General features: G+C 55.5%; 1 protein-coding gene across 1 annotated transcript in view; it reads left to right on the top strand.

Annotated features, from left to right (window-relative positions):
- The window catches only part of RAP1GAP2 (RAP1 GTPase activating protein 2), a 57266-nt gene that overhangs the window by 18705 nt on the left and 25057 nt on the right, over window positions 1-13504 (top strand). Inside the window, exon 3 of the mRNA XM_031059764.1 lies at window positions 1625-1660. Within this exon, the coding sequence (XP_030915624.1) occupies window positions 1625-1660 (36 nt within the window). The remainder of the gene's footprint in view (window positions 1-1624; window positions 1661-13504) is intronic.

Below are 13504 nucleotides of genomic sequence, written 5' to 3'. Positions count from 1 at the left end.
TTTTTAAAGTCTCCAGCAGCTGCATCTGCTGCCAGCGAAGTCCCGGAGCAGTGTGCTCGTCCCGGGGGACAGATGTGGTGTCCCCGGTCTGGCTGTAGGGATGCACAAGGTGTGAAAGCCGCTGTGGGTGCTGCCCCGGAGCTGGTGCTGCCCCAGCGCTGTGGGGTGTGGGCAGTTTCATTTTGCCGCCTTTGGAGCAGGGCAGGGCACACAAACGGCTCTCACAGTCACACTGCAACTGCGGTTTCCCAAATATGGGAGTTTATTTCCTGTGTGGTTTGTTTTTTTTTTTTTGGTGGTTGTTGTTGTTGTTTCTTTTCCTCCCCTTCTCCCTCTAAGAAGCCAAATAACAACAACTGTTTTTTCTTGCCGTGGCTCCAGATGGAGCTGCTGGTGCGGCCCTCACTCAGGGACAGGTCCCATGGGAGCTGCCCCAGCCACCCAGTGTCCCTGAGCTGCTTTGCCTCTGCCGCTGAGTTTGGAAACAGCTCTGCTCCCCAGCATGCTCTGATGTTCAGCGTGATTTAATGATCAACGAGGTCTGGGCAGGCTTGTAGGGTATTAAGTCACAATGGCAGGTGCCCTAGATCTATTTTAGGAGCAGCAGCATGCTGGCTCTCCAGAGCAGAGCATGGAAGCTGATGCTTGGGGAAATGCCTGGCACAGAGCTCCCGTGGCTGTGGGGTTTTGGGGAGGTGAGGCTGCTGCATGTGAGGGACCCTGGGCAAGGTGATGGCTCCTGTGCCCGAGTGCCTGCCAGGCTCAGCCTGTGCCACAGAGTGCCAGGGCCCCCTGTGCCCCCGCGGGTGCAGCCCCCTCCTGACAGCAGAGCCCAGCCTGGATGGGACAAGGTAGAGCTGCAAGTGGGGGAAGCTGTATTTCTGTGGCCATGCTGTGTTCTCTGCGATCACAGTGCAAAACAAGAGGGTGTTGGGGGTGTTATTTTGCTTCTTGGTCTTTTTTTGAGATGTGGAATTGATTCCATGTGGCAAATAACAGAGCATTTTCAGTGACTGCCAAAAGACATTATTTTGCATTTTGAGACATTACTATGATTTGCATTAATTAATATTAATATGACTGTAAGCACAATGATTCTGAGGAGATGAGCACTCATTACCAGAGACAGGGACTGGGGCTGCTGGTCCCACGTGAGCCAGCTAGGGCTGGGAGTGATGGGGCTGCTCTGTGTTTTGTCTGCCTGGGCTGGGTTGCAGTATGTGGTGTTTGGGGGGATCTTCCCAGCCTGTCAGGGCTGCCACAGGTCCATTATCTGTGAATACCTGGTTTGTGGCAGCTGTGCTTTGGTGAGAGCTGGAACACAGGCGATGCCCTCCTCGGCTTCCCAGCTCACCTCTGGCATTCCAGACTGGGAGGCAGCACTTCTGCACCAGGAAGGAACCAGGGGGATCTTTTCTTGCTTGCTGCCAGTCTTCATTTTGGGTTAAATCTTGGTTGATTTTGTTTTCCAATGAAATCTTTCTGTGGTGTTGGTCGTGTCAGCTGGAGCGCTGGCACCTCCAAAGGATGTGCTGAGGTCGTGTTTGGCAGCAGCCCCCAGTACCCAGCCCCCTCCGGCTGCATCTGGAGCCCGCAGTAACAGCCTCCTCTGCTCTCTCCTCAGGATCGACAAGACGATGCTGGCCAGCCTGAAGATCAAGTGAGTGCCTGGCTCTTCTCTCGCCATGATTTCCCATGGGGTTGGGGTGGGCTGGCTCGGTGTGTGGGGGATGCTTTCCTGGGAGCTGGGCTCCAGCTGGCGCAGTGGAGTCCAGCCATGTCCGCCCACTCCAGGACACGCGTTCGTGCCTGTCCCACGGTCTGTTCTCCTGGAAGCCCGGAGTGAATCAGGCACTGGGAGATTGCAGCAAACACGGTGACACGATCGCTGGGAGATCAGTGGGCTGAGGGGTGCATGGGGCAACCCAGAGGGCACCAGCTCTCCCTCAGGGCTGGGAACCAGCAGGTCAGGCTGACTCTGAGCTTCTGGGTGGAAATCCAGTGAAGTGTGGAGGTTTTGTATTTTGTTTTTCAATCTGGAGAGGTGGTGTCAGTGGAACGGTGAGTGCTGGTGACCCAGCTCCTCTCCTGTGCTGCTGAGGGGCTCTGGGCACTGCTCTGGAGGGGGTGGAGATGCTGCTGGGGTCCAGGAGGGTCTGTGGACTGGCATTGTTGCTTGGTGGGTCAATCGTGGATTTGCCACTTGCTGGACACTGCTGGACACTGGTGGGTGGTGTGGGTTGTGCAGCTCTGGCAAGGGGGTTGCTGGGCCAGGTCCTGTGCTGTGATGGAGTGAGCCGTGTGAGGTCACCATCCCTGCTGGGGAATGCCCTCAGCTGATGGGGAACAGAAGGTGGAGAAGGTCTGACAGCGGTGGCACCGTTGCTCTCTGCTCCCCCAGCACTCGTGGCTGTCTGGGACCTGCCGTCTGTTCCCACCAGCTTTGTTCTCCTGGCTGCACATCCTGGGTACTGATCCCTTCCCTCCCAGTGTAGTGCATCCTCTCCTCTCCTGGATTCTGGATTCCTGGATTCCTGGAACCCCCGTTGGGGGTTCCCCCTTCCCTCCAGTGCTGTCAGCTGCACCCTGTGCAGATGCAGAAATGCTCTGGCCAAGCCTCCCCTGGGCTCCAGGCAATGCACAGGGTGATGGCTCATGCGGTTTCCCTCTATAATCATTGTGCAAATTATTCATTAATGGAAAAGTATCCGGAAAGCCTGGGGGAGCTGCTGCCTGAGCGAGCCCAATGCCTGTTGTAAATGGCACAGCAGAATCGCTGGCGCTACGCTCATTGCTCAGGTTGTGCTGAACTAATGAGAAGTTTAAATCAATGCTTACCACTTTGGGGAGTGCAGGGAATTCTCTGCAGACTTTCCTTTTTCGGTGAAGCTGAGAAGGACTGAGCTGCTCTTTGCACTCTACTGTACACCGTGCCCTGATTTCTGTCAGGGATGTTGCAGCAGTTCTGCAGCAGAGCCCCCCGTACCCTCCTCTCTCCACTGTGCCAGGCAGGCTGGAATGCTGTGCCAGTGCTGTGGGCACGCTGCCATGCTCCTGCCTGGGCAGGGCGAGGATTGGCGCCGCGCTTCTCTCTCTATCTCTGCCTTTCCTGCCCTGGCCAGAGGAGGGAGTTTCCTTGGAGCTTTTGATGAACATCCACTGCTGTTTGCAGCGAATGCTTCCCACAGCCCCGTGGTGCTTCTGGTCTGTGGGCAGGCTGCTTCATTAAGTGGTTCTGTAATTGGGGCTCAGCCAGAGCCACGTTTCGTATTTGTAAAAGCTTTTAAAATTATCAAAATATTATAAACCCAAACTCTCAGGTTTTTAGCCCCCTCTTGTTATTGCTGCAGCCTCTGTCGGAGTGTCCCGGTTTAACCCGTGGCACAGAGGCACCAGGCATCAGAAGTTTTCTTTCCCTGTATAAGTTATTACCGAAAATCGGAGCTGCTTTCCGCATGCCCTGGAGCAGCTCGGGGAGCCTCGTGCTGTGCAGACATCAGCAGTGCCTGGCAGAGGCAGCGAGCCCGGCCCCAGGGCACCTGGCTGCGGTGGGAGGGTGAGGGATGCAGGGCGAGCCCTGCCTGCGCTCCGTGGGACCAACTGCCCGCCCGCAGTCAGGATAAACTCACCCACGCAGGTGGCGCTGGGGCATCAAAGCAGCTCTCTGCCTGCCTCCGTTTTCTTCCTCGGTTCGGGTTTCGTTGGTTCCTATGGTAACCGGGGATGTGTCTGAGGGACCGGGGAGGGGGAGCGGGAGCTGCGGCGTGGCAGCGTCGGGAGAGGCGACGGGGGAGCCCTGGCAGCGCAGGCAGGGCCAGCTGACCCCTGTGGTGACAGCAAAGGTGCCAGGGCTGCAGGAGGGCAGGGAAGGTGTTGTACAGGGCTCGGGCATTCCCGCACAGCTGGGATCTGTGAGCGCCGGGCAATTCTGGAGCCCGGCTCTGGGGCTGCCCCGGGAGCTGTGCCGTGCCCTGCCTGCCGGGCACAGGAACCCGAGAGCCCCAGGCAGGAGCTGCTGTGCCCTGTCCCACGGCTGGGTTTGAGTGCCCTGGCCCCGGGCCAGCCCTGAGACACTTGGGCAGTAAATGGGATTTGGCATTTGCAGACCCTGGGTTTGGTTTGGACCACTTCCATTGTGATCCCTACTTTTCTGTTACATTTTCTTATTCCTTACCCACTTCAGGGGAAAGCGCTTGGAGCTGCTGAATCCCCTGGGCTGGCAAAAGGGGAATTTTGTCCAGAAGTAGCTCCCCAGCCTTGGCTTGGTGTTGGTGTTTTCTTGTGTCACATGAAGTCTCTGTACGGAGCTGGAAGTGTCTCCAGGCTCCTGGGGTCCCCTTGGTTCTCCTGGGGGCACAGCTCCATGCAAACCTGGGGTGTTTGAGGTCAGGTTGTGCTGCCGGGAAGGGAAGACTTGAGCCAGATGGCAGCTAAGCTGCTTCCCTGGTGGGAAGGTCACCCTGGAGGAAAACATCAGCCTGCAAAGGATCTTTGCATGCCAAAGAGCAGTTCTGGCCAGGTGAGCCAGCCAGGTGGGTTTGCTTGCTTCTCACAGCAGCCCAGCAAGTGCAGGAGTCCCCAAGAAAGCAGGCAGAGACCCTCGAGCCCCCTTGGCCCTGTAAAATCCTTGGATTGGGGATGCTGGAGGTGGAAAAGTGGGATGGGGACTCATGGGACCCTTCCTCCTCCTGTGTGGAACAGCGGCAGGGTGATGTCCTGCGGGGGTTCACCAGCCCTTCCCCTGCTGGCAGCTCCTCAGCCTTTGTGCTCTGGTTATTTGCTCATTGTTATTGATGGGGTGCACTGAGAAACCACAGAGCATTAAACAAAAAGATCAGTAAAAAAGCCCCCCCTTCAGGCAGAGTCACCTCTTCTTTCAGCCTTATGAAGCAAAAACAGCACCAAAATAATCATGTCTCTGTGGAATGGAGGAGCCATGCACAGCAATTACTGGGAGCCAGTGTGTGTGCAGTCAGAACTCACATGAAAGAGCATGTGATGCTCCTCTGCTGATGGCAGCAGGAGGATGAAGGTGGGAAGAGATGAAAGATTTACTCAACCTTCGTAAAAAGAGCTGTGTCCAGGCTTGAGGCTCTTTAATATTTGATGGGCTGGAGCTGAGTTAATGGGAAGATGTGGGAATGATTTAGCATCTTGGAGCTGGCTGCACTGACTATTGCCCTGATCTTGGAGGTTTGTGCTTGGGTCCTGTGAGGACAAGGTCTGGCGAGCAGATTGTATCTAAGTAAATTCCTTTGACTTATTAGCACTTCATAAATGGATAATTGCATGTAAATGTATGTTTTGCAATTATATTTAGCCAGAGAAGCACATGCAAAGGAAATGCTGTCAGAACTACTGCAAGCAGCCAGCTGCAGCACACAGGGAGGTTTCCCATCTCCGTGTCTGTGGAACTGCTCCTCTCCATTGCTGATGGGCGTGGAGCCAGCCCAGTCCAAACCCCAACAATGACCCCACCACAGCATGCCCTGCATGGCTGTCCCAGTTCTGGAGCCTGGCAGTGCCCCCCTCCTGCCAGTGCCTGGGGAAGGGCTGAGCGTGCAGGGCCAGGGTGCAAGGAAGGCTCTGGACTTGCAGAAAACCTTAAACTCAGTTAAAGCCAGTGCTGAGCTGGAGGGCAGAATGAGCCTGGGCTGTCTGTGTCCATGGGTCAGTGCTGGATGGGTGTTAGCTGTGCACCCAGCAGAGTGCAGGGCCCTGGCAGCTCGGAGAGCCGTGGCTGGGCATGGCATGCCAGGCAAAGTGAGTCCTTGTGTTGGCAGCAGCTCTGTGGCTGGGCTCCTGCTGGGATGAAGCGCCTTGCAGTGCCAGGGAACTGCAGGTGTGTGCCCAGGGATGGTGACAGGTCTCTGCTGCTGCCATGGCTGGGGGCTGCCACCAGCCCTGCTCACCATCAGCCGCTTGAGTGGCCTGCCAGGATGGTGGCAGGGCCATGGTCTGTCCTTCCCCGTCAGCCTGAGGACTGGTGGGAGATTTACCAAATCCAGCCAGTCCCAACGTCTCCCTGCTATCTGTGGCAGGCAGGCGGGAGCGCTTCCCTCTTCATGGAAGGGCAGTTATCGCCCTGGCTGCCTGCCCACACCCAACCCTGCACCCACACAGCATCCTCCCAGCACGTCTCACAGCCTGCCTGGGACAGAGGAAGCTTTCACAGGAGGAGGAAGGTGCTGTCAGCTCTGAGGACTTGGAGAGTTTCAGCCATTCAATCTGGTAAGCCTTAGCTATATAAAATTTCGGCTGGGGGAATGGATACTGGCACAGCTCCACTGATGCTCTCTCTTGGTATTAGACTCCATGCTTTCTCTTAGCGGCCTGGTGTAGACACTGGGTTTGTGTGAGGGTTTGTTCCTGCAGAAAGCCCAGGCAGGGAGCAGGGAGGTGGGCTGGGATCAGGCGGCGACGCTGGAGGTGGCGCAGCGGCGCGAGTGCCGCCCCGTCCATATGCTGAAATGTTGTTGTTGCTGTCAGACAGCCTTCCCATATTTAAAGCTAGATTATCCACAATTACATCTGCCCAGAGGACTGAGCAGCCCCACATGGGTCTATTTTTAGCTGTGTCTCAGAACTAATAAACTGTGCTGGTTTTCCCTCCTGCCATATTTATAGCCTGTCAGGCTGGGAGCTGTTTGCAGCCGGAGGGCGGTTGCTGGGAGAGCAGCCACCTTCTGAGAGCAAATATTGTCCTGATGGGTGGAGGGAGCCATGATGGCTGTGGTGATTGAGCCCCATCTGCCCTGAGTTCGCTCCCTGTCTGCAGAGTCACTGAGGTCACCCAGGCAGGGTCTGCAGGAGCTCTTGCCCCACTCGGGGTGGCTGCTGGCCTCCCCTCGGCCCAGGCCACATTCCCACTGGCCTCCCCTCGGCCCAGGCCATGTTCCCACTGGCCTCCCCTCGGCCCAGGCCATGTTCCCACTGGCCTCCCCTTGGCCCTGGACAGGGTGGGTGTGATTTGGGGACTGTGAGCAGCCCCATGTCTGCTGGGCCGAGGAGCCCAGATCAGGGTAGGCAGTGCCGGCGTGGCAGTGCAGGCATTCTGCCAAAGCCCGTGGTTTGTTCCTGATGATAATTTTGTTAATTACTCTACGCTCCCGCCGGCTGTCGCTTTTCCTGCCAGTTGGCAGGGCCTGGCTCCAGCCAGCCCCGGCAGGGATGGGCGGCCGCGGCACCCAGCGGCACTCCCGTGCCACGCTCCTGCTCTGGAATGGCCCTCTCCATCCCGGCTGTTTTAGTTCCAGTGGGGCTTGTGGTGCTCTCCGAGACCCATGCCATACCCAAGGAACTCACATCTTCCAAAGCCTGTTGTGAAAACGTGGCTCATCTCAGGCTCCCACCCAGAAGAGACATGTAGAGGCTTGACAGGCACTTGAATAGGTCAGAGCTATATTCTGGGTCTCTGTGAAGTCTCAGAGGTCAGTCCTTTCAGGCACTGTCCTGTCTCGTTCCTCTCAAATGTTACTGGTGTCACACCAGGGACCATGACAGCTCGTTTCTGCTACAACAATAGAGTGTTCATCCTTTCCAGTTAGGAATGTAGAGTCCATTTTCTGAAGCCCTGACAAGCTGATCTGGGTCTCCTGTTCCTGATCATTGATAGGGTTGCACAGTGTGAGGTGATTTGAAGAGGAAGATGGTGGCGCTGCAGCTAAAAACTGCTTCATTTTTCCATCTTTTCTTATTTGGAGCAAGAGGCAAGGAAAAATCTGTAGAGCAACAGAAACCCCTGGATGTGATTGACTTCAGAACGTTCCCTGTAGTACGGATGTGTCAGAGATAATACCTGTGTTTTAGCTCTGCAAATTATATGTCTTTTAATGCTTTCACATCAAACAAGGTGTGTGAGGGAGGCGGGTAATTGAGATGGTGTCATCTCCAGAAGAGTGGCTGGGGCCCAGGTGCTGCTGCTGCTGCCACCCCCTGTGGCACTGGGACCCCCATGCCCCCCTCCCTGCCCACCTCCTCCCCCCACATCCCTTGCAGCTCCCTCGGGAAGGGCACTGCTCCATTGAGGCTAAAGTTTGGGCCTAATCCTGAGCTTCCAGTGGTGACTGATTGGCATAAAGGCTCCAGGGATGGTCTTTGCTCTGCACGGGCAGGGCTGGAGCTGAGCAGGGTGCTGGAGGTGCTGGAAGCGTTGGGCGAGTGGCACATGTTAGTGGCTGTGCCTCCAAATCTGGCTTTATTAGTGATGTTAATGATCAATGCTGACATTTAGCTCACTGATTTACTGGTAAAATTCAGGGGATCTGCTCATGCTGTAAAGACTAATTTCCTCTGCTGATTTGATCTAATTTAATTGGATGCTGAAATCTTGGAGCTCATCTCTTCAGGAGGCCTGTGTTCACAGGGAGAAATACCCCAAATTATCAGGAATACAATTTCCATGTAATTGTGCTGCTGTCATGGCCGTGACTACCTCGTTCTGTGTCAGCTGTGCTGTGGCTGATGCTGCCCCCAATTGCCACCACACAGCCAGGCTGCTGGGCAGGAAGAGCCCAAAGGTGACTCACTTGGGCTGTCTCAATTACAGAATAGGGTTTGGTTCATAGCCAGTGGCACACAATGGATGGGAAAGGTGTATAAGAGACTCCTTGTACCCACAGCTTGCTTTGTTCCTTGATAAATGGGTCTTGGAAAACCACCCACTCGTGCATTGATGTGTTGATGGCATGGTCAGTGTTCCAGGCTCCTGTCACTGATTGCTCTTGGGTCACTGCTCTTTCGTGGCTTTCTTAAAGTTCTTGGCTACGGCTCAGATCTTATCCCCTCTGGAGCTGGTCTGGCTGCGTCTGTCACACACAGTGCTCAGTGTCCCCTGCACACCTGCAGCCAGGAGCCCTTTGCTGAGCTGCTCTGGAGGCTCAGTGTCCCCTGCACACCTGCAGCCAGGAGCCCTTTGCTGGGCTGCTCTGGAGGCTCAGTGTCCCCTGCACACCTGCAGCCAGGAGCCCTTTGCTGGGCTGCTCTGGAGGCTCAGTGCCCTCGAGCAGGGGCAGCCTGTGGGGCACAGGCAGGGACTGCTCCCAGCACCTTCCTTAGCTGTGCTCCTCAGCATCCCCTCTGCCCAGGGGAGGTGACAAGACCCACCTGGCCTCAGCTGCTTTCTGCAGTGAGAGTTCTTTTTTGTTTGTTCTTTTGTTGTGGCTTTGACCACTCTTTCTGCCTTTGACCACTCTTTGACAGCTCTTTCTTTTTGCTTGGGAGGGCTGGAAATTGTGTGGGGAGATGGACACTCCTGGGCCCTGCTTGGCCACAGCCCAGGCAGAAGGTTGATGCTGGAGTGCACTTGTCACAGGGACGGGCTCTGGCCAGGGCCAGCCCACCCCTGTGTGCCCTCCTTGAGCCCAGCAGGTAAATTTCTCCTTTCTTGCACTTGAGCTCTGCTTCTCTGTACAGGAGCCACAGTGCTGGGGCACAGGGACCGTCAGATCTGGGGCACTGCTGTGCTGGGGGGGCCTTGCCAACGTGTGGGGTGGGAGCTGGGGCTGCCCCACGCCTTGGCACACGATCCAATCTCTCCGAACTGACGTGGTGTCGGGTGGCTGTGGCGTGTCACACCCGTCTCACACCATTTGTGGGGAGATGGGCTCACTGTGCTCTGTCTCTCACTGCCTGCATGGAAGAGCTGGCTCTGTGCTTTCCTGGGATTGCATTCATGTCTTTCTAACTGAAGCCATAAAATAAATTTCTAATCAGATTACTCGGGGCTGGATGTAATGTAATCTAAAGCTCTATTTCTTGTGATACTTCTGTAAAAGTGGATGCCCTCTTATCCCCCTCCTGCAGCACCAATTGAAACACTATAATCGCTTTCTCCCTCGTTTGCAAGCTCCCAAATCCGTTTCTGCCATGCCAGGGAAATCGGGATGTGACTGCTCCTTTGCAGGGAAGCAGTTTCTATTTTTGGGGTTTGGGCTGTGTTGCATTGTCTCCCTTTGTTCCTCCCTGGCTCCCAGTCCTTGGTGCTGGTGCAGCTGCCCCATCTCAGCTCTCCCACCTGGGCAGGGCAGGTGCCCATGCTCTGGTGGGAGGCAGTGCCCAGAGGGGCTCTGGGCGAGTGCCTGGGCAGTGGGGAAGGGTCCCAAGGTGGTGGGGAAGGGCCTGGGCAGATCTCCGGGCTCCCCTCAGCCCCTGCAGCTCCAGCCCGGCTGTGGCAAATGCCTGGCATAGCTCGTGTATTTCTGGCACTGTCCCTTGTGAGCAAGGGAACCAGAAATATCCCCTGCCCAGGGAGGCACGGAGGGTGACAGGGACATGTCCTGCACTGTCTGATGAGGCAGCAGCACAGCTCTGGCCAGAGAAGCCCTGAGTCACCGGAGCCGGGCTCAGCTGTGGCTGCAGCCAGGTGTGAGCAGGGGGCTGGCTCCTCTGCAGGTGGCTGAGGCAGACTGATGGGCTGCTCACCTGTGGGGGGCTTCATCTCACAGCAGCAGCTATACAAAAGCCAAAGTTATTACATAAATTAATGGCTTCATAATAATATTAGTAGTGTCATTTATTCATGGCAGATCCAGTACTCCTAGGGGTAAAGGCTCAGTCTTGTCCCAGTCTGGCATTTTCAGGTCCTTCTCTCCCAGCAGAGTCCAGACGGCTGCCAGGTGATGAGTTAATCACCGTGTGTAATTGTCCTGACCTGTCCTGCGCTCCCTCCAGCCCCTCAGGCTTCCTAGCTCACTGCCAAACTGCTTTGTCTGGAGCAAAAATGTCAGGGCATTTTTCAAGGGATACATATTTCTCCAAAAACCAGGGGCAACTGCTTACCCTGGAGGTAATTTAGTCACTGACAGGGTGATACTGGTGTTTCAAAGGAAGGATGGAGACTTGGAATGTCTTGATCTGCAGCGTTCTGTCTTAGGAGATGTCCTTTGGGACATCTGGAGAGCTCCTGGAGGTGCTGGCGCTGACAGGGCGTTCCTGTTGCAAACATTCAGGAGGGCGATGCTGGGTGGCATCACTGCAGGAAAGGGGGCTGGATGGAGCTGGATGGGTGAGGCATGGGGAGCACAGGCAGGGCAGGAGCTTTCAGCTGCACCAGCCCTGCCACCCTGCGTGCCTTCCTAGGCATCCCTGGCATCCTGCCCTGTCCATCCTAGAGCAGCTCCCAGGTGGCAGAACCTGAGAAGTACAGGGCAGGTTGTGCAGGGCCTGGCTCAGCCAGAGGTGATGTCCTGTGGGGCAGGAGGTCCTGGGTCCTTTTCCTGTGTGAGCCTCCAGCCCCCCTAGGAGCCCATAGCCCCCAGCCCCCACCATCTATTGTCTTGCCCTCAGGCTATAAATTACAAATCAGCTGCAGTGAGTCCAGATGCCATTATCCACTGTGGGCTGGGCCCTGTTTGGGTGGAGAGGGAACCTGAGGTTCTGCTCAGTGTTTGTCTATTTCCAAATAGAACAGAATTGAACATCTTTAAAAATCAATACAAAGCCACTTCAGCATAAACCAAGAAGAGATTAATACTTAGCTTGTCTGGAAAAGGGGAGGAGAGAAGGGGAAAATGTCTCCAGAGAGGGAGACTCAATGAAATTCGAATCTGCCTGTTTAATGTGAGAGCTAAAAGATTTAAAATTAACCCCCTCCCCCTCCATTAATTGGAAATGAATTTGAGAATTGGTGTAATTTGGCACAGAAATGGGATCTTTTTTTTTTTTTTTCTGTGCCTGAGGAATTTGTCAGACTGATATCTTCAGCTTGAAGGAAAGCAGACAGGTATTTTCTGCAGGAAGAGATCTGTTGATCCATCAAACACTTTATTGAAAGGCTTGGCAGTGCGGGTAGCACCCAGGTTTAGCAAGATTCATTCCTCTTACCCACTTATGTTTTCTCACCACCACTCAGAGTTTGGCATCATCTGATGTTGTTCTGAGGAGACAGAAACGCATTTTGGAATTTTTGGAGAACGAGTTGGATTTTTCCTGCAGGGAAGTGGGTGCCTCAACACTTGTCTGCTGGAATTGCTGCTGCCTCAGTCTCCCCAGGGACCTCAAGATCTGGTAAAACACAAAAATACTGATCTTGGGTTTCAGTTTGGGCCTTGGCTCTCTGGAGTGCTCCATGTGCACGGCGTAGGTCAGGATGGAGGCTGTGGTGGCACTGAAATGCTGTCTGTTCATCTGGGGTGAATTCATGTGGTGTGTTAACAAAAATAACACCACACCTGCTTTTATCTGGCTTACAGTAGGATACAGAAAGAGATTACAGCAATGATAGGGGTTTTGTTATTGTGGCATTTAAGGAATCCATCTGATTAGAGATTCTGCTGAAACATTTAGATAGAGAAGGCCAGAGCTGAGGTTATGTTGATCTCCTTAAGGGTGGTAGGCAAGAGGGGGACAGGCAGGGGCGGTGGGTGAAGCAGGAGTGTGACAGGCAGGCTGAGGCAGCGGCTGTTCCCTGCCAGATGTGCTCTGTGGCCTCTGCAAGCTGTTTCTCCTGAGCAAACACATTTATTACAGGCTTTGCCAGGGGAGCCCCATGCATTGTTAATGATTGACTGCCCCAGCTGGGGGTTTCCAGGCAGCTCCTGCTCTGTGCTGGGCTCTTGCTCTGTGTGTGGGGAGCAGGGGGCCTTTCTGGCCATCCTTCCCCAGGAGTTGCTCAGGTTCTGCTTGAATGGAAGGTGGATGTGCTTGCCTGCAGCCTGTGTGTGCCCCCCAACAGATTCCCGTTTGTGGCAGGGTCCCCCCAAAACCCTGACCTAGCTGTGGCACTTGGAGCGGCCCCAGGGGCCCTGCACCTGTGTGCCACTGCCAGGGAGGTCCTGCCCTCCCTGCTCTAAGGCCGGGCTGGGTACACCCACCCAGGGCAGTGGCTGGGCCAGCTGCAGCAGGATTGTTTGACTGTTCCTAATGGCTGCAGGGGTACAGAGAGCCAGCAGGTTTGGGGAGGTGCCCGTGTCCTGTCCTGGGCTCGGTGGATGTTCTCATGAATGATCCCACACCTGCTGGCAGCAGGGATGGTGCTCCATCCCTTAGGCTGGGAAGTAGCTCCAAGTGCTGTAGCTTGTCCTGTGTCTAATTCCTGTGAAAATTGAACTGGCAGAGGAGAGAGGTGAGATAAGGGGGGCAGAGGGACCTGGGTGTTTTATCACCATGGCAACAAGGACTTCCAGGGAAAGGTGCTGAAGTGAGAAGTAGATAATTTACAGTTTACTTAATAAAAAAAAAAGAATTCATTTCCTGGAGGGAGCTGTGTGTCAGCTCCCGGTGTGAGGGACAGGCTCGAGGCCCCGTGCTGCCCCGCTGCCGCAGCCCGGGCTCGGGCGGGAGGGATGCTCCATGGCAGAGGGACGGATGGCAGGGCCGGGCTGGGGCCAGCCGGGAGCTCCTGCGGGGTTTGCTGCGGTGAGGGCCCGTCTGTGGGGCAGGAGCGAGTCCTCCCTCGCTGGGGGCTGAAGGGGCTGCGCAGGTGCTTCGCCCCTAGAGGAGCCCGGGCTGCGGCTGCCCGGAAAGCCGGGAAAGCCTCGGTGCCGGGGCGCCCGGGGCTGTGCCG

This window comes from Geospiza fortis, unplaced genomic scaffold, assembly GCF_000277835.1.
Source record: "Geospiza fortis unplaced genomic scaffold, GeoFor_1.0 scaffold538, whole genome shotgun sequence".
Lineage (NCBI taxonomy): Eukaryota > Metazoa > Chordata > Aves > Passeriformes > Thraupidae > Geospiza > Geospiza fortis.
The sequence above is the reverse complement of the archived record's forward strand: the minus strand, read 5'-3'. Positions and strand labels throughout refer to the sequence as shown.